Below are 20473 nucleotides of genomic sequence, written 5' to 3'. Positions count from 1 at the left end.
CTGAAGTGACCCCAAATGACCTCAAAGTGAACCGGAAGTGCCCCAAATCAAACCGGAAGTGGCCTAAATTAAACCGAAAGTGCCCCAAATAAACCGGAAGTGACCTTTGTAAACCGAAAGTGACCCCAAATAAACCGGAAGTGACAAATAAAACCGGAAGTGCTCCAAATAAACTGGAAGTGGCCTAATTTAAACCGAAAGTGCCCCAAATCAAATCGGAAATGACCCAAATAAACCGTAAGTGACCTAAGTGATGCAAATAAACCGGAAGTGACCTAAATTAAACCGGAAGTGCGCAAATAAACCGGAAGTGACCTCAACTAAACCGGAAGTGACGCCAACCAAACAGGAAGTGCCCCAAATAAACCGGAAGTGACCTTTTTAAACCGGAAGTGACACCAAATAAACCGGAAGTGACCAATTAAACTGGAAGTGGCCTAAATTAAACTGGAAGTGCAGCAAATAAACCGGAAGTGACCTAAATGAAACCGGAAGTGCCCCAAATCAAACCGGAAGTGCCCCAAATCAAACCAGAAGTGACCCAAATGAACCGGAAGTGACTTATTTAAACCGGAAGTGACCCCAAATAAGTTGGAAGTGACCTCAGCTAAACCGGAAGTGCACTAAATTAAACCGGAAGGGCCCCAAATAAACCGGAAGTGATCTTGTTTCAACAAGTGCCCTAAATTAAACCAGAAGTGACCTAAATATAACATTTGCTCTAACTTTTACAATTTTCGTCCGATTCAACCCGTTTCAACTTTTGAACTCCAAAGTGAACCTTTTCAACCTGTAGTTTTAATGTCGTTCCAAATTTCAAAAATTTTTGGCGCAATTTTTAAAAAAAATACCCATTCATAGTCTTCGCCTTCACACGTAATTTCTCCAGAAGGGTTGAAACGGAAGACTCCATGAATGCGCTGGAAAATGAGCTTTTGCAACAAAATTGGGATCAGATATATAGGGAAATTGATACTAACAAAGCATATGATAAATTCCTAAGTATTTTTAAGTCATTATATGATAAACATTGCCCAATTAAACGATACTGTAAAACACACAAGTACAATGAGAATCAGTGGATGTCAAAGGGTCTGCGGAATCCCTGTAAAAAGAAAAATACATTATATAGGGAATTCATAAAGCATAGAACTAAGGAATTAGAAGAAAAATATAAGAAGTATAAGAATAAGCTAACTAATATCTTAAGGAATTGCAAGAAAGACTATTATAATAAGTTACTAGAAAATAACAAGCACAATATAAAAGGTATATGGAATATTCTAAATAGCATAATTAGAAATAAATCTAGACATATTAATTACCCACAGTATTTTCTATATAATGCTAAAACAATAAATGATAAGAATGAAGTTGCTAATACATTTAATAACTTTTTTGTAAATAATGGACCAAAACTAGCTGAGGAAATTAGACAATCAAGAATAGATAATGACAAATTAATAGATAGAAATACAAATTCTATGTTTCTGAAGCCTGTAATAGAAAAAGAAATTATAGATATAGTACATTCCTGCAAAAACAAGACATCCACTGATTTCAATGATATTGACATGAAATCAGTAAAAACAGTCATTCATGTAATCTCCAAACCATTAACACACATCTTCAACTTGTCACTGCAAACTGGTCAATTTCCCAACAATATGAAAAGAGCAAAGGTCATTCCACTGTTCAAAACTGGAGACAAACACCCCTTCACTAATTACAGGCCCATCTCTATTCTCCCACAATTCTCAAAAATCTGAGAAAAGCTTTCATCAGCAGGCTGGATAATTTTATAGAAAAACATGGTTTACTGGAAATGACAATAATAACACATCGTGAAAGCCAAATTGAGCCAATTGGTTATTTCAGAAGTGTGTGTCAAACTGGTAGCCCTTTGCCTTAATCAGTACCGAGGAAGTAGCTCTCGGTTTAAGAAAGGTTGGTGACCCCTGCTCTACACCAACAATTTCTCCTCAGGTGATTCTCCTGTGAAGCTCCTGAAGTATGCAGACGACACCACTCTCATCGGACTGATCCGGGACGGTGATGAGACTGCGTACAGACAGGAGGTGGAGCGGCTGGTTCACTGGTGCAGCCAAAACCACCTGGAGCTGAACCCACTCAAGACCGTGGAGATGACAGTGGACTTCAGGCGAGACCCTTCACCACTTTCACCCCTCATTATCCGCAGTAACACTATTCTTTCCACAGACACCTTCAAATTCCTGGGAACCACAATCTCTCGGGACCTGAAATGGACTGGCCACATAGACTCTGTCCGGAAGAAGGCCCAGCAGAGGCTGTACTTCCTGAGACAGCTCAAGCAGTTCAACCTGCCACGGGAACTGCTGAAGACCTTCTACACTGCCATCATCCAGTCTGTCCTCTGCAGCTCCATCACTGTCTGGTTTGGATCGGCCTCCAAACAAGACAAGCACAGACTGCAACGGACAATCAGGACTGCAGAAAAGATAATTGGGATCAACCTCCCATCTATCCAAGACTTGTACCTGTCCAGGACCAGGAAACGTGCAAGTAACATCTCTACAGACCCCTCTCACCCAGGTTGCAGTCTGTTTGAACTACTCCCCTCCGGACGGCGTTATAGAGCTCTGTACGCCAAAACCAGCAGACACAGAGACAGCTTCTTCCACCAGGCTGTTGCTCTGAAAACTCACACCACTCTTAGAGTCTCAGAGTCACTGCTGTGCAATAACATCCTGCTCCCCACACCCGTTTTGAATTGTCTACACCAGGGGTCACCAACTCCGGTCCTCAAGGGCGCCAATCCAGCCTGTTTTAGGTGCAGCCCTACAACAACACACCTGATTCAAATAATCAGGATCGCTATCAGCCTTAATAGAGCTTGCTGATGAGCTGATCATTTGAATCAGGTGTGTTGTTGTCGGGCTGCACCTAAAACAGGCTGGATTGGCGCCCTTGAGGACCGGAGTTGGTGACCCCTGGTCTACACTATTTGTACTATGTGTCCTCTCTGCATCCATTGCAGCCTGGTCATCCTGGAAGAGGGATCCTCCCATCTGTGGTCTCTTCTCAAGGTTTCTCATTTCCCCAAATTGGAGTTTTAAGTTTTTCCTTGCCCTCCTGGGAGTTTAAGATCAGGGGATGCCTGAGAATATTTGTCATTTTTCACACGTCCTGAGTGTTGTTAGTCACCTAAATATTGAACAGAGGCTGTGATGTACCGAAGTCAAATTCCTTGTTTGGCACGCCCAAACATGGCGAATAAAATTTCTTGAATCTTGAATCTATTCCACACCTTCCCATTTACCAAAAATTCCACATTTTTACGTTTAAAATTTGCGCAAAATTTCACACAATTTCCTTTTTCACTTATTATTTCTACATTTTTCAACCGATTCAACCCATTCCAAAGCATTTACATCCTTCCAGTTTGAAATTCACATCATTCAGCACATTCATATCACATTGGGGACATTCCCAAAATTGCCAAATTCAAAAATTTCACGTTTTCACGTTTAAAATTTGCACAAACCTTTGCGAAATTTCACAAAATTTCATTTTTCACTTCTAATTTCTACATTTTTCAACCGATTCAACTCGTTCCAACTTTCAACTGTTCATCTTTTGCCTACCTATTCCACACCTTACCAAAATATCCAAATTTTCAATTTTGAAATTCACACCAAATTTTCTACATTTTTCAACCGATTCCAACTTTATTCACTTTGTTTACCTTATGCTTACCATATTCACCACCTTCACCCCCACTTCCACTATGCTTACACAATTCAACCCTTGACCCCCACTTCCAGTGTGGCAGCCATCTTGGATTGACCCTGAAGTGCCCCGAATGAACCCAGAATGAACTGGAAGTGATCCAAATCAAACCGGAAGTGACTCCAAATAAACCGGAAGTGACCTCAGCTAAACCGGAAGTGACCCCAAATAAACCGGGAGTGACCTCAGCTAAACCGGACATGACCTTTAGAAACCGGAAGTGAACCAAAATAAACCGGAAGTGACCTCAGCTAAACCGGAAGTGCCCTAAATTAAACCGGAAGTGACCTTATTTCAACAAGTGCCCTAAATGAAACCAGAAGTGACCTAAATTTAACATTTGCTCTAACTTTTACAATTTTTGTCCGATTCAACCCATTTAAACTTTTGAACTCCAAAGTAAACCTCTTGAACCCGTAGTTTTTGTTTCGTTCCAAATTTCAAACATTTTTGGCGTAATTTTTTTTTTTTTAAATTCCCATTCATTCTCTATGAGGATTCAACATTTGCTCTAACTTCGACATTTTTTAACCGATTCAACCAGTTCCAACTTTCAACTGTTCAACTTTTTCCTACCTATTCCACAACTTTCCACTTACCAAAAATTCTAAATTTTCAATTTTGAAATTCACGCCAAATTCTCCAAAATTTCATTTTTCAACTCTAATTTCTACATTTTTCAACTGATTCAACTCATTCCAACTTTCAACTGTTCATAACTTTCCTACCTATTCCACAACTTCCCACTTACCAGAAATTAAAAATTTTTAATTTTGAAATTCACCACAATTCTCCAAAATTTCATTTTACACTTCCATTTTCTACATTTCTCAAGTAATTCAACTCGTTTCAACATAATTCGGCAGCATTCCCCAAGACGTTATTCAAAGTCTTCGCCTTCACACGCAATTTCTCCAGAAATTGCATTTTCAAGTTGTTACTCCAGTCCACTGTTGTGCCGTTTGTCCGATCGTGGTTTGCTTCGTGTGCGTGCCGTTTGATTGACAGCTCTGGCACGCTCCTTTAAGTTTGCCTCGCATCGTACGAGCAGCATACACGCATGACTGCAGCCGTTACGCAGCGGCATGGCGACTAACGGTCGCCAGCAAATGTATTTTGTTGTCTCGATGACTTATGTTCGGTGTGTTGCCGAGAGTATTTCATTTATGGTTATTTAGTAGGGGTGGGAATCTTGAGGCACCTCACGATTCGATTACGATTCAGAGGCTACGATTCGATTATAAAACGATGATTGATGCATTTTTAATTTGCATTTAATTTATGTATATGATGCACTTGTTCCACATTTCTTTTTGTCTCACTGAATGTGGCTTTCATGCATTGCTCTTGTTTGAAGCACATGTGCTTTCAGCTCCCACTCATCAGTTATGAAATGCGCAGTTAGAGTAACAAATGACTCGGTGGCTACAGACGTCCACATCTGCATTCAACAGCGATGATGTTATTTCTGCTTTAGTCTGCTTGTAGAGTGCCGGGACGGCCGTGTCGGTGAATCGGTGAATTGCGAATCGTTCTCGAATCTTCCACGGCCGAATCGCGATTAATCTAAGAATCGGAAATTTCCCCCACCTCTATTATTTAATATAGCAGAACTGTTACGCGCAGTTGGTTATGTAATGTGTGCCGTCTACTAGTGTTGTGTGACGTCAGAAGTTGAGCGTTGACTTACGTGCTGTCTTTCTCTGTTGCAAAACCACACACACACACACACACACACACACACACACACACACACACACACACACACACACACACACACACACACACACACACACACTCTTAATACAAGCAATAATTAATTAATTAATTAATTAATTAATTAATATACCGTGATCCCGCTTTACTTCGTGTTTCGTTTATCGCAGCTTCACTACATTGCTGATTTTTTCCAAATTAAAAAAACATTTAAAAGTCAAAATAAAACTTCTAAATTGCTTATTTTACCACATGAAAACGATTAGATAATAATCGAATTTCATTCTGTCCATATTAAATATCCCAAAATCAACATCATTTTATCGATATTGCTATTGCTGTCAACAACAATACTGTCTATTTTTCCAATATTGTGCATTATATGTAAGTTATAAGTTATAACAATTAACTAAGCAAACATTGAGCCCACTTCTTTTTCCACATGAAATGTATCTCTTTCTTTACAAAATAATGTATTTTAAGATTTCTTGAGGTACGTGTTAAATATCACAATAATGTAGACATTCCTCTCTTTTAACATTAAAATGGTCAACTATCACATCACGCATCCAGAAGTACAGCATATTGGTTAAAACCCAGAAGGGCGATTCGAATAGCAGACGCTGGGCATCGTGTTAATTGTTGCGTTCTGTAATCAGAAAGCCCATGTGCTGTCTTACCTTGTCCAGTTCGTCATGTAACTCTGACAGGGTGGGTCTGATAAGCTTCTCCCCCAACGGTGCGGCTGTATGGCGGTAGAAATCGATGTTGGGCACGGCATCGATGGTATTATGGCCAAAGGTCCTCAGGTAATAGGTGTTCGTGTGGGTGTCATAGTGATAGTGATGCTGGCCGCCGCCAGTGGATGAATGTAAACTAGTCTCGCTCATCACAGTGTCCCCATTCTGCATCCCGTCGACAGGCGCTGCCTCTGGAGAAACCGGACTCCCAGCCCCGCTTGGGTCTATAAAGTTCACCACCCGAAAGCGTCCTTTAGCTTCCTCGCCGCTTGTCCCCGGGTATTCGGGAGGAGCATCAACAGTGGCCTTGTAGCCGGATGGGACAGTGTTGGAAGCTTCAGAACTCGGCGACTCATCTACGGCTGCGGCAGCAGCCTCAGCCACAAGATCCACCTGGAAACGACTCTGACTAGGCGTCGGACCAGGCGGCTTCTGCCCCGCGTCAGGGGCTAAAAAATCATTCTCCACCGGGGCGTTCTCTCCTGGAGCGGGAGCTGTGGTTGATGGCGCCGACATGGCAAACTCAACGCAAACTAACGGGAAAACCGTAGATGAGAAAGCACGTTAGGCCCACAAACCAATCGAGAGCAAGTTGGTCCACGACAAGCAGCACTGTGCCGTTCTCTGAACTCTTTAGCGAAACGCGCTTGGAAAGCCGTATGGACCGCGGGAACAACAGACAATTCCACGTTTGTGCGAAACAAGATGGAAACTTTTAAGTTACCTACTGACTTGTTCTTCCGCAGCCGTAAATATCAAAAGGCTGTAATTTTCCTTGTCTCCCACCAAACTTCAGTCCGTCGAGCTAGCGTCTTCCTGTAATTCAGGGCAGGATGCTGTTGCCGACCTTGCCGCAACTCCTCCTAGCTTCCTAGCGGCTCCCTCGCCAGTAATATACACACTGCGGACGGTCGGCATCACTGAAGGAAGGGTGGGCTCCTGTGACGCGTGACCTCGCGAGACGTGAACGTTCACGTCTCGTTTTACAGGCCCGCAAGGGTGGGGGTGGGGTACTACGTGAGCGCCACAATGGAAACAGACACGTTTTAATTTATTTCTACTCGTGACGCATTAGTATGACCCATAAAATGCATTCCTCATTTTACTGTTTATTTAGTTTCTATTTTGTATTTTGTATAGTTAAGTGTTTTTTCCTGGAGAAAAATCTGATTAGAAAAAAACATCAGGACAGTTGCAGTGCAATGTTTTACTTTTTTTTCTTTATTTGTTTTAATAGATAGGGGGAATTAGAAATGCTGCCAAACAATGAAAGCAGAAACTGACAGAGCACTTTGCAACTCATATGGAAAATTGTCAAGCCTTTATTGAGCGCTTAGCGGAATTTGATTTTGGCTCCTCATTACACCATGTGTATATGTTTAAATTGTTAGAAAAAGGGAATCCATTTCTCACACTTTGTCAGGAATGTCCAGTCACATGGTTATCTTTTGCCTCAAGCAGGCTCTGATTGACAGATACAACACAAGACAATACAATACATATTTATTTATATAAGACTTTCACAACAGCTTTCGCCGTAACAAAGTGTTTTACAAAAACATAAAATACAACAGAACACATCACATAAATTTGAAAGGTAAACAATCTGCTGTTGTGTCCATTGACAAATAGAGAGATTAAGAGAGGATGGTTCAGTTCTCTTGTTCCATTTAGATCCACCTCACAGTTCAAGTCACACATCATCGGCTCCAACCAACTCGAATAATATTCATAGTAGCATCAACTGAGTTGTATTTCAGAAGCTCTTGGTTTCAGCACACAGTACGATCAGGAAGCCGCTGGTGAAATATTGTATGCAGAAATAGGAAATTTGCTTACAAGAGCATGGTACTATATGGCATAAAAAGACCTGCACAACACCCTTAATCAGAAAGAGGATACGTTTGCAATCTGCACAAATAGAATACATTCCCAGCGCTCATTTAAGCACACGAAATGAACATTAGTAAAGTCATCATCGGCATCACAGTCTCGAAAGACCATAGATTTCTTGTGTCTGGAGGTTAGGTGCTCTTTGCACAGCGTCTGCTGTGGCTGGTGAGTCCTCTCCAGTGCGCAAGAAGCCTGGGCAAGTTTTATGGAAGCCTTGAGTTTCCCAGGCATCAGGGCTTCCCTCTCGGCCTTCCTGTTGTCCTCCAAAGGAACGGTGAACCGATACATTTGGCATCAGCTTGGCTGCAGGAGTTGCCAGAACGATGCATTTTTTTTAAAGCATGAGTCTGCCTAACGGAGTCCGAGCCGGGTTTCCTGTCGGGGTTTGCTCCCTTAGCCTTTTCGTTCCAGACGATACCCACAAGGCAGCGGGGGTGCTATTTCCCCCATAGCTGGGACAGTGGTTAGCGGGCGCCAGGACATCCACGCGCCGGTGGGCCTGTATGTCGCGCCTAGGGGCCCACTGTTGCTCCCCCGATCGATCCCCTGCAATTTGGCCTGGAGCCGTGAGGCACCCAGTTACCATGTGTGGCCACGAGGAGGCATGCAGAAGTCTTGACGGTGGAGAGGCTATGTACCGGCTGAGGAGACTTACGCACTCGGCTCCTCTTTTCGCCCCCGGAAACAGGGGGCTAGCCGGCGGCAGTAGCTGAAAGCAGAAGGTAGCAAGCAGGAAGAAGCATGCAACATGCACTAACTACGAGCACTACTACTCCAACACCACTGCACTTCGCATCACAACGCCCTGTGTGCAAGCACACACATTTTGTATTGTATTAGTAAAGTACAATACAACTTTCTATCGCATATTTTACAACAGGTGCATCTGTAACAAAGCGCTTCACATATAGCAATGGGACTACCACAAAAACAGTGAAATTAGTGAATTGAAACACAAATTGATAAAAAGTTACTGAACAGCGACGCCTGGACGCGGGTCACCGGGGGCCCCCTCTGGAGCCAGGCCTGGAGGTGGGGCTCGAAGGCGAGCGTCTGGTGGCCGGGCCTTCGCCCATGGGGCCCGGCCGGGCACAGCCCGAAAAGGAAACTTTCCATGGGCTCACCACCTGTGGGAGGGAACAAAGGGGTCGGGTGCATTGTGAGCTGGGCGGCGGCCAAAGGCAGGGACCTTGGCGGTCCGATCCCCGGCTGCAGAAGCTGGCTCTTCAAGATTCAAGATTCAAGAGTTTTTATTCGCCATGTTTGAGCGTGCCAAACAAGGAATTTGACTTCAGTAAATCACACCCTCTGTTCAACATTTAGGTGACTAACAACACTCAGGATATGTGAAAAATGGCAAATATTCTCAAACATCCCCTGATCTTAAACTCCCAAAAGGGCAAGGAAAAACTCAAAACTCCAGCTAGGGGAAATGAGAAACCTTGAGAAGAGACCACAGATGGGAAGGTCCCTCTTCCAGGATGACCAGGCTGCAATGGATGCAGAGAGGACACATAGTACAAACAGTGTAGACAAATTCAAAAAAGGTGTGGAGAGCAGGATGTTATTGCACAGTAATGACTCTGAGACTCTAAGAGTGGTGTGAGTTCATCAGAGCAACAGCCTGGGGGAAGAAGCTGTCTCTGTGTCTGCTGGTTTTGGCGTACCGAGCTCTATAACGCCGTCCGGAGGGGAGTAGTTCAAACAGACTGCAACCTGGGTGAGAAGGGTCTGTAGAGATGTTCCTTGCACGTTTCCTGGTCCTGGACAGGTACAAGTCTTGGATAGATGGGAGGTTGATTCCAATGATTTTTTTCAGCAGTCCTGATTGTCCGTTGCAGTCTGTGCTTGTCTTGTTTGGAGGCCGATCCAAACCAGACAGTGATGGAGGTGCAGAGGACAGACTGGATGATGGCAGTGTAGAAGGTCTTCAGAAGCTCTCGCGGCAGGTTGAACTTCTTGAGCTGTCTCAGGAAGTACAGCCTCTGCTGGGCCTTCTTCCAGTATTGGTGGTCCGGGTGTCAGATGTGATGCCCCCCAGCCTCACACGCTGTCTCCTGTTGGTCAGGAAGCTGGTGATCCACTGACAGGTGGAGGCAGGCACCGCAAGCTGGATGAGCTTCTGTTGGAGGATGTCAGGAGCGATGGTGTTGAACGCCGAGCTGAAGTCCACGAACAGGATCCTGGCGTACGTTCCTGGGGTGTCCAGGTGGTGCAGGATATAGTGCAGTCCCATGTTGACCACATCATCCACTGACCTGTTTGCCCGGTAGGCAAACTGGAGGGGGTCAAGCAGGGGGCCCGTGACATCCTTCAGGTGGTTCAGCACTAACCTCTCGAAAGATTTCATGACCACAGATGTCAGTGCGACAGGTCTATAGTCATTCAAACCTGAGATGGCGGGCTTCTTGGCCACTGGAACGATGGTGGAGCTCTTGAAGCACGAGGGCACCTCACACAGCTCCAGAGAACGGTTGAAGATCCGTGCAAAGGTGGGCGCCAGCTGCTCAGCGCAGACTTTCAAGCAGGAAGGTGACACGCCGTCTGGGCCCGGTGCCTTCCTGGTCTTTTGTCTCCGGAACATCTGGCGCACTTCCTCCTCGCGGATCTGGAGTGTGGGCGCGGCCTCTGCAAGAGAGAGAGTGGGTGACAACGATGATAGAGGTGTGGACAGAGCAGTTGTGGGGAGAGGTGAGTATGTAGATTGTGCTGCAGGAAGTCCCGTTGTGTGGGTGGACCGATCAAACCTGCAGTAGAACCTGTTTAGCTGGTTAGCAAGCATTGGGCTCTCCACGGGGGGTTCGTTTCTTGTAGCCCGTGATGCTCTGCAGACCTTTCCACACTGTTGAGGGATCAGGATTGGCAGAGAGGTGTCCCTTCAGTTTCTCCCCGTAACACCTCCTGGCTTTCCTGACCTCTCGGTTCAGTGTGTTTCTGGTCTGCTTGAACAGGTCGCGGTCGCCGCTCCTGTAGGCCTCCTCCTTGACTTTGCGCAGCCTCCTGAGGTTCGGTGTAAACCAAGGTTTGTCGTCGTTGTACGTGCAGAAGGTCTTAGTCTGCACACACAGATCCTCACAAAATCTGATGTATGATGTGACAGTGTCAGTGAGTTCATGCAAGTCTGAAGTTGCAGCTTTGAAAACTCCCCAATCGGTGCAGTCAAAGCAGGCTTGGAGGTCCTGCCTTGACTCCACTGTCCACTTCCTCACAGTCCTCACCACAGGCTTAGAAGTTTTTAGTTTCTGCCTGTAGGCCGGGATCAGATGAACTAGACAGTGGTCCGAGAGTCCTAAAGCTGCACGAGCCGCAGAGTGGTATGCATCCTTGATCACGGTGTAGCAGTGGTCCAGAGTCTGTGCCCCTCTGGTGGGACACGTTACGTGCTGTCTGTATCTGGGGAGTTCGTGTGCGAGGTTCGCCCTGTTAAGATCACCCAGAACAATGATTAGTGAATTTGGTAGAAGTTTCTCCATGTCTGTTACCTGGTCGGCCAGCATCTGCGTGGCTTCACTCGCACGTGCGTGTGGTGGAATGTAAACAGCCGCCATGACGATCGAGGAGAACTCCCGTGGTGAATAGAACGGCCGGCAGTTTATGAAAAGTGTTTCTAGGAGAGGGCTGCAAAACTCTTTCAACACCGTGACATCAGTACACCAACGTTCATTAATGTAGAAACAGAGACCACCTCCCTTTGATTTTCCGGAGAGCTCCGCGCTGCGATCTGCACGAGTTAGCCGAAACCCCGCTAGCTCCACGGCGTGGTGGGGGGTTCGTTCGCTGAGCCACGTTTCCACAAAGCACAGCGCGGCGGATCTGCTGAAGTCCGTGTTCCTTGAAGTGAGGAGCAGCAGTTCGTCCATCTTGTTCGCCAGGGAGCGGACATTCGCCAGATGAATTGACGGTAGGGCAGAACGGAACCCTCTCTGCCTCAGCCTTATGAGTACTCCGGCTCGTTTTCCGCGCCGCCGTCGTCGCGCTAGCTTGTATAGCACCGCCGCTCCGGCTAGAATCTCCGACAAACAGTCTGAATCAGAGAGAACAGGAGAGAAAATACCAGAAGAAGACTGTCCGATGTTTAACAGCGCTTCTCTGGTAAAAGTGATCCGGGATGGACAGCAGAGGACACAGAAAACACACAAAATAAGACAAAGAAACAGAGAGCGACTCACCGTGGCTGCCATCCGCGGCGCCATCATATGACTTGGGACATGGAATGTAACCTCTCTGGCTGGAAAGGAGCCCGAACTGGTGTGCGAGGCAGAAAAGTTCCGACTAGACATAGTCGGACTTGCCTCCACACAAAGTTTGGGTTCCGGTACTAGCCCTCTCGAGAGGGGCTGGACTCTCTTCCACTCTGGAGTTGCCCACGGTGAGAGGCGTCGAGCAGGTCTGGGTATACTTATTGCCCCCCAGCTGGGCGCCTGCACATTGGGGTTCACCCAGGTGAACGAGAGGGTAGCCTCCCTCCGCCTTCGGGTGGGGAGACGGGTCCTGACTGTTGTTTGTGTCTATGCACCAAACAGCAGCTCAGAGTACCCACCCTTCTTGGGGTCCCTGGAGGAAGTGCTGGAGAGCGCTCCTTCTGGGGACTCCATTGTTCTACTGGGTGACTTCAATGCTCACGTGGGCAATGACAGTGAGACCTAGAAGGGCGTGATTGGGAGGAACGGCGTGAAGCGGTCGGGATGAGGGTCAGCACCTCCAAATCCGAGTCCATGGTCCTCGGTCGGAAAAGGGTGGAATGCCCTCTCCGGATTGGGGATGAGATCCTGCCCCAAGTGGAGGAGTTCAAGTATCTTGGGGTCTTGTTCACGAGTGAGGGGGAGATGGAGCGCGAGATCGACAGGCGGATCGGTGCAGCGTCGGCAGTAATGCGGACTCTGTACCGGTCCATCGTGGTAAAGAGAGAGCTGAGCCAAAAGGCAAAACTCTCGATTTACCGGTCGATTTACGCTCCTACCCTCACCTATGGTCACGAGCTATGGGTCGTGACCGAAAGAACGAGATCCCGGATACAAGCGGCCGCAATGAGTTTTCTCCGCAGGGTGTCCGGGCTCTCCCTTAGAGATAGGGTGAGAAGCTCAGTCATCCAGGAGAGACTCGGAGTAGAGTCGCTACTCCTCCACGTTGAGAGGAGCCAGATGAGGTGGCTCGGTCATCTCATCAAGAGTCCTCCTGGACGCCTCCCTGGGGAGGTGTTCCGGGCATGTCCCACCGGTAGGAGACCGGTGGGACATGCCCGGACGCGCTGAAGAGACTATGTCTCTCAGCTGGCCTGGGAACGCCTTGGGATCCCCCGGAATGAGCTGGATGAAGTGGCTGGGGAGAGGGAAGTCTGTGAGTCCCTCCTAAAGATGCTGCCCTCGCGACCCGACCCCGGATAAGCGGAAGAAGATGGATGGATGGATGGATGGATGGATGGATGGATGGATGGATGGATGAACAGTGACGGTTAAAAAAGTCAAAGAATAAAAATGGGTCTTCAAACAAGTTTTAAAAATGAACAATCATTCTTTTATCATCCCATCCACAATCAGGTTTTCACAGACCAAAATTCTCATACTATATTCAGAACAATGCCCATGACACATAATCAAGAAGGAACAGATTCAATTGCGAAGAAACTTTGATGAGCTTAATTTACTAGATAAATAAATTTTCTTTGCAGTGGCTTTAGTTTTGTGGACTATTACATCATCTATTTAAATCCCATGCACTGCCAGCTAACAGCCAATCAAAGGGATCAGTTGTCACAAATGGCCAACACCATTTTGCATACTACGATGCTCATTCATTCAACTCATATCGAAGAAGAATATAGTCTCTTTATTTTTCCATCCATCCATCCATCTTCTTCCGCTTATCCGGGGTCGGGTCGCGGGGGCAGCAGCTTCAGGAGGGACTCCCAGACTTCCCTCTCCCCAGCCACTTCATCTAGCTCATCCCGGGGGATCCCAAGGCGTTCCCAGGCCAGCTGAGAGACATAGCCTCTCCAGCGCGTCCTGGTTCGTCCCCGGGGTCTCCTACCGGTGGGACATGCCCGGAACACCTCCCCAGGGAGGCGTCCAGGAGGCATCCTGATGAGATGCCCGAGCCACCTCATCTGGCTCCTCTCAACGTGGAGGAGCAGCGACTCTACTCCGAGTCTCTCCCGGATGACCGAACTTCTCACCCTATCTCTAAGGGAGAGCCCGGACATCCTGCGGAGAAAACTCATTTCGGCCGCTTGTATCCGGGATCTCGTTCTTTCGGTCACGACCCATAGCTCGTGACCATAGGTGAGGGTAGGAGCGTAAATCGACCGGTAAATTGAGAGCTTTGCCTTTTGGCTCAGCTCTCTCTTTACCACGACGGACCGGTACAGAGTCCGCATTACTGCCGACGCTGCACCGATCCGCCTGTCGATCTCGCGCTCCATCCTCCCCTCACTCGTGAACAAGACCCCAAGATACTTAAACTCCTCCACTTGGGGCAGGATCTCATCCCCGATCCGGAGAGGGAATTCCACCCTTTTCCGACCGAGGACCATGGACTCGGATTTGGAGGTGCTGACCCTCATCCCGACCGCTTCACACTCGGCTGCGAACCGCTCCAGTGAGAGCTGGAGATCACGGCCTGAAGAAGCCAACAGCACCACGTCGTCTGCAAAAAGCAGAGACGCGATGCTGAGGTCCCCAAACCGGAAACCCTCAACGCCTCGGCTGCGCCTAGAAATTCTGTCCATAAAAATTATGAACAGAATCGGTGACAAAGGGCAGCCTTGGCGGAGTCCAACCCTCACTGGGAACGAATCCGACTTACTGCCGGAAATGCGGACCAAACTCTGGCATCGGTGATACAGGGACCGAACCGCCCTTATCAGTTGGCTCAGTACCCCGTACTCCCGAAGCACCCCCCACAGAACATCCCGAGGGACACGGTCGAACGCCTTCTCCAAGTCCACAAAACACATGTGGACTGGTTGGGCGAACTCCCATGCACCCTCGAGGATCCTGCTGAGGGTGAAGAGCTGGTCCACTGTTCCACGGCCAGGACGAAAGCCACACTGTTCCTCCTGAATCCGAGGTTCGACCTCCCGACGGACCCTCCTCTCCAGCACCCCTGAATAGACCTTACCAGGGAGGCTGAGGAGTGTAATTCCCCTGTAATTGGAACACACCCTCCGGTCCCCCTTCTTAAAGAGGGGAACCACCACCCCAGTCTGCCAATCCAGAGGCACTGTCCCCGATGTCCACGCGATGTTGCAGAGACGTGTCAGCCATGACAGCCCCACAACATCCAGAGCCCTTAAGAAATCCGGGCGGATCTCATCCACCCCCGGGGCCCTGCCACCGAGGAGTTTTTTAACTACCTCAGTGACTTCGACCCCAGAGATTGGAGAGTCCGCCTCAGAGTCCCCAGGCCCTGCTTCCACAATGGAAGGCGTGTCGGTGGAATTGAGGAGGTCTTCGAAGTATTCTCCCCACCGACACACGACGTCCCGAGTCGAGGTCAGCAGCACGCCATCTCCACTGTAAACAGTGTTGACGTTGCACTGCTTCCCCCTCCTGAGACGCCGGATGGTGAACCAGAATTTCCTCGAAGCCGTCCGGAAGTCATTCTTCATGGCCTCGCCAAACTCCTCCCACGTCCGGGTTTTTGCCTCAGCAACCGCCGAAGCCGCGTTCCGCTTGGCCATCCGGTACCTGTCAGCTGCCTCCGGAGTCCCGCAGGCCAAAACGGCCCGATAGGACTCCTTCTTCAGCTTGACGGCATCCCTTACCGCCGGTGTCCACCAGCGGGTTCGGGGATTGCCGCCACGACAGGCACCAATGACCTTACGGCCACAGCTCCGGTCGGCCGCCTCAACAATGGAGGCGCGGAACAAGGTCCACTCGGACTCAATGTCCCCCGCCTCCCCCGGGACGTGGGAAAAGCTCTGCCGGAGGTGGGAGTTGAAGCTCTTCCTGACAGGGGATTCCGCCAGACGTGTATGTGTGTGCGTGTCTGCGTGTGTGTGTGTGTGTGTGTGTCTGCGTGTGTGTGTGTCTGCGTGTGTGTGTGTGTGTGCGCGCGTGTGTGTGTGTGTGTGTGTGTGTGCGTGTGTGTGTGTGTGTGTGTGTGTGTGTGTGTGTGTGTGTGTGTGTGTGTGTGTGTGTGTGTGTGTGTGTGTGTGTGTGTGTGTGTGTGTGTGTGTGTGTGTGTGTGTGTGTGTGTGTGTGTAAGATTATTATATGTATGCGTTTTATTTCATGAAACCATGACTGTGGATGGTATGTTACTGTATGTTAAAAAAAATAAAAAAAAATAAATCTAGTTAATTTGTCAGCAATGTATTATTCATTACAAATATTTATCTTTAATCATCTATCTATGCCAGTATTGTGTAGTGACAAACCAAATCCATTCATCCATTATCTCTGCCATTTATTCTCATGAGGGCCGTCAGTGTGCTGGAGCCTATACTTTGGACAAGGGGTGTGGTATCTATGAACAAATAATCATTCACACTTACAGACAATTTAGAGTCTCCAATGAATCTACCAAGCATATTTGGGAATACAGGAGAAAATACCAACTTCATACAGCAAGACTGGAGGCCTGATTCAAACCTACGATCTCTGCACTGTGAGGCAGATGTGCTAACCAGTCAACCATCGTGCCATTCATTAGATGGCAGAAGGTACAATAAACCGAGGTACATCTTGACTTATTATGTACGTAGTGACAGTTCTTTCTTTCTTTTTCTTGGACAACATGGTAATGTTTATCAAATGATAAACAGTTGGCAAAGTACTAGTGTACTTGTTTCCAAAAACAAGTACACATTTACTCATACCGTATTATTTTACTGTACCCACTCAACTCTGATCAGATCATGTAGCATTTTGTGTACAGTAGGCCCTACCCCTTAGATATAAGGCACATCCATCTCTTTAAATAGTGACAAAAAGAACTAAACACAGACAGTAGTATAAAGCAAAGCACAAACATATACAGTATTATATAAGAATCTATTATTACTACAAAAACACTTGAGCCTCAGAAGTTTGTCCGTGGGTCATGCTATTACCTTGAAGAAAGTCAACTGTGCTCATATGTTGAAAGGCATAGTTAACTTGCACTCAATGAAAGTCACAGTACCCTGTTAACCAAAAGGTCACAGATATGGTCAAAACAAACAAGTGTGGTGATACATAAACTGCATACACCACCATGTGATGTAGCACTTTGCTGCAAAGTTTTTCATAATCCATTATTGTTCTAATGACATTTCAAAATATTCAGTTTTGAACAAGCTGTGATTGCCATTGCTCAAATGTGGATGTTTCTATTTCAGTGTCCCAGTTATGTCAGCTGAATTAAGATGAAAAACAGAGTACAGCCTGGACAGATCACCCATAAATCACTGGTCTTCTCGCTCTACACACACGGCAAAAATTCACATTGTATTCACAAGTTATTTTTTTGGACTGGGACTGAAACTGAAGAAAAAAAAGCACAGAAAGAACAGGCAACCTGAGCTATACAGTTTGGTGAGTTTTTGCTTTGGTTGCTTTTGAGCTGTTTTTATAATAGTCTGATGGTTATTGCTTTTTCTTTTCTGTGTGGTTATAAAATTCAACAGAATATCATTGTAGCAAAAACACTGTGGTTTATTTGCGATTTAAGTCCACCTATAAATGAAGTTTTACCAACTGGTTCATCAACTACTACTATTGGGGTATCTTGAGTTTGTTGCCGCTCAAATCCATCCATCCATCCATTTTCTGTACCGCTTAGTCCCCACGGGGGTCGCGGGCGTGCTGGAGCCTATCCCAGCCGTCATCGGGCAGTAGGCGGGGGACACCCTGAACCGGTTGCCAGCCAATCGCAGGGCACACAGAGACAAACAACCATACGCACTCGCACTCACACCTAGGGACAAATTGGAGTGCTCAATCGGCCTACCAAGCATGTTTTTGGGATGTGGGAGGAAACCTGAGTGCCCGGAGAAAACCCACGCGGGCCCGGGGAGAACATGCAAACTCCACACAGGGAGGGCCGGAGGTGGAATCGAACCCGCACCCTCCTAACTGTGAGGCGGACGTGCTACCCAGTGCCCCACCGAGCCGCCGCCGCTCAAATCGATGTTTCAAAAATAAAAATAAAATAAACCAGTTTCTTATTTATTCAAATTCAATTGGATATCATTGCAGCAAAAACACTATGCTTTATTTACAATTTAAATCCCCCTATAAACAAACCTTTACTCATTGGTTCATCAACTACTACTATTGGGGTATCTTGAGTTTGTTGATACTCAAATCTATGTTTCAAAAATAGAAATCAAATAAACCAGTTCTACCTGTTAAAGATTTACTTTAAACATACTCAAGAAATTCCCAGTGTATGTGACAAAGTAACATCTCAATGCAGACTCAACCAAAGGTCATAGAGCACACTCACAGTTCCTTCTGGGAGCATTTCATGACACTGTGGGGGCTCACTTGAATATTTCAACTTGCTGGCCACAGAAATAACTCATGGGGCATTGGCACACTTCTCATGTTACAGTGAAGTGTCTCTACTTCAATGGCACACTTCGGCAGACATATAGAATCTGTGCCATGAAAAGACATGAAATAAAACTGCAGGATACAATGGACAGCTTTCTGGTATTGATTAGTGGTATTTGTACTGCTTATTCTATTCCTATCCTAGTTGAAGTGAGGGGTGGGGCATGCTGAACTGGTTTCCAATCAATCACAGAGCACATTAAGCCCTTTAGACTGACGACTTAATGTAGACGAATTGTCTTCAAATATGGGAGGAAAACGGAAGAAACAAAAGAAGAAAACTAGAGCACAGGAAACTGTTGCCAATTTCTCACAGAAAGGTCAGAGTCAAGTTTCAAACCCTATACAAAGGGTTAACTGTAACTGTAAGAGATATGGACTGAGCATGTGACCTGTGCTCTATCAACATTTTATGAAAGCCCTTTTACTCGTAAGGAATAAGAGATCCGGACGTTTGCCTCGAGAAATCCCTCGCAATTGTTTCCTTATGAATTTCAATGGAGGATTCTTGTACTGTAAAATCTACAGCACTCTGACTGAGATACTATACATGCATTGCAAACCACAGGGAGCACAAAGTGTCACTGCCATATTGTAGTACTTGGGCACGTTAAACAGAGTTTTTGCCACTGACTAACTGAGCAGGCTCATATCAACCGGGAAAAGAAAACAAACAAGAAGGTGAAGGCAAAGCAAGAGGGTTGCCATCACAGACAAAATGCAGGGGAAAACATTTTTTGCATTCACTACAATTGGTCTGTAAGGTCTATATTACACAAGTAAAGTGATACAGCAAGAGAAATGATGAGGACAAACAATGAGATTACGATCCAAGTGTAACGAATCGGACAGTACAGCCAAGTGCGGGGCGACACAGACTTTATTGTGAAGGGGAAAGGGATCGGTGTAGGTCTGGAGCGGCGAACGAACAAGGCTGGACTCGTCGGGCGTGGATGGCTGTATGGCCAGCCAGGGAAAGGAGTACTTGACTGGACTTCTCGCTGGCGAGGACAGACTGCAGACAGGAGGACTCTGAGGAGGACAACTGCTGACTGAGAAAAGGTCGGACAAGACAGGCAGATCAGGAACAGAATCGCAAGGAATCGGGGAGTCAAGCTTACTAGGACCGGTGCGTACAAGGACATCACAAGACCAGCTGACAAAGGGTGTTGCGCTGGCTGCGCTAATATGAGCCAGTGGCAGGTGATGGTGATTTCAGTGATAGGGGGGCGTGGTCGAGTGGCCGGTGGTGCCTGCGCGTGACACCATGAGGGGATTGTGAGTATGAGTAAGTGTAAGTAAGGATGTGTGTGTGTGTGTGTGTGTGTGTGTGTGTGTGTGTGTGTGTGTGTGTGTGTGTGTGTGTGTGTGTGTGTGTGTGCGTGTGTGCGCTATCCAACACAGATGTAGCAAATTTCCTCAAGGCACATCACGAACTTTGTGATAAGCAGGTCAAAAGGCTAAGAACACATACAACTGTTGGCAAAGGGGAGCAACTTACACACCCAGAAAACATTGTAACAAACACTGAGGATTAATTAATTTTGTGGAATACAAACCACAAACAAACTCACCAAATTGTCTCAAATGACAAAGTATTGGAAATGTAAGTTTAAGTCTGACAACTGACCCGTTCTCCCTTTTCACAAACAGGCAATAGCTGTATTTACACTAAATATTTGTGGTAAAAATAAAAAGGGCTAATGGCAAAATATCTATATAGACTGTTAACATATGGAGTCTGCCTGACAAATACACACATAATTTTTGCTTCAAGCATTTATTTTTTCAATGTGAATTCAATACAATATGGAA

At 46.6% G+C, this 20473-nt stretch overlaps 1 protein-coding gene across 3 annotated transcripts in view; it reads right to left on the bottom strand.

Annotated features, from left to right (window-relative positions):
- The window catches only part of slc12a2 (solute carrier family 12 member 2), a 97827-nt gene extending 90689 nt beyond the window's left edge, over positions 1-7138 (bottom strand). For 2 of the 3 annotated variants that reach the window (XM_037265782.1, XM_037265784.1), the window contains exon 1: positions 6168-7138. In XM_037265782.1, coding sequence (XP_037121677.1) covers positions 6168-6743 — 576 coding nt within the window. In that variant the 5' untranslated portion in view covers positions 6744-7138. The remainder of the gene's footprint in view (positions 1-6167) is intronic. The other variant, XM_037265783.1, reaches the window with a different exon arrangement.
- Positions 7139-20473: the final 13335 nt, after the last annotated feature.

This window comes from Syngnathus acus, chromosome 12 (assembly GCF_901709675.1).
Source record: "Syngnathus acus chromosome 12, fSynAcu1.2, whole genome shotgun sequence".
NCBI lineage: Eukaryota > Metazoa > Chordata > Actinopteri > Syngnathiformes > Syngnathidae > Syngnathus > Syngnathus acus.
Note: the sequence above shows the minus strand (reverse complement) of the source record. Positions and strands in the feature narration are given on the sequence as shown.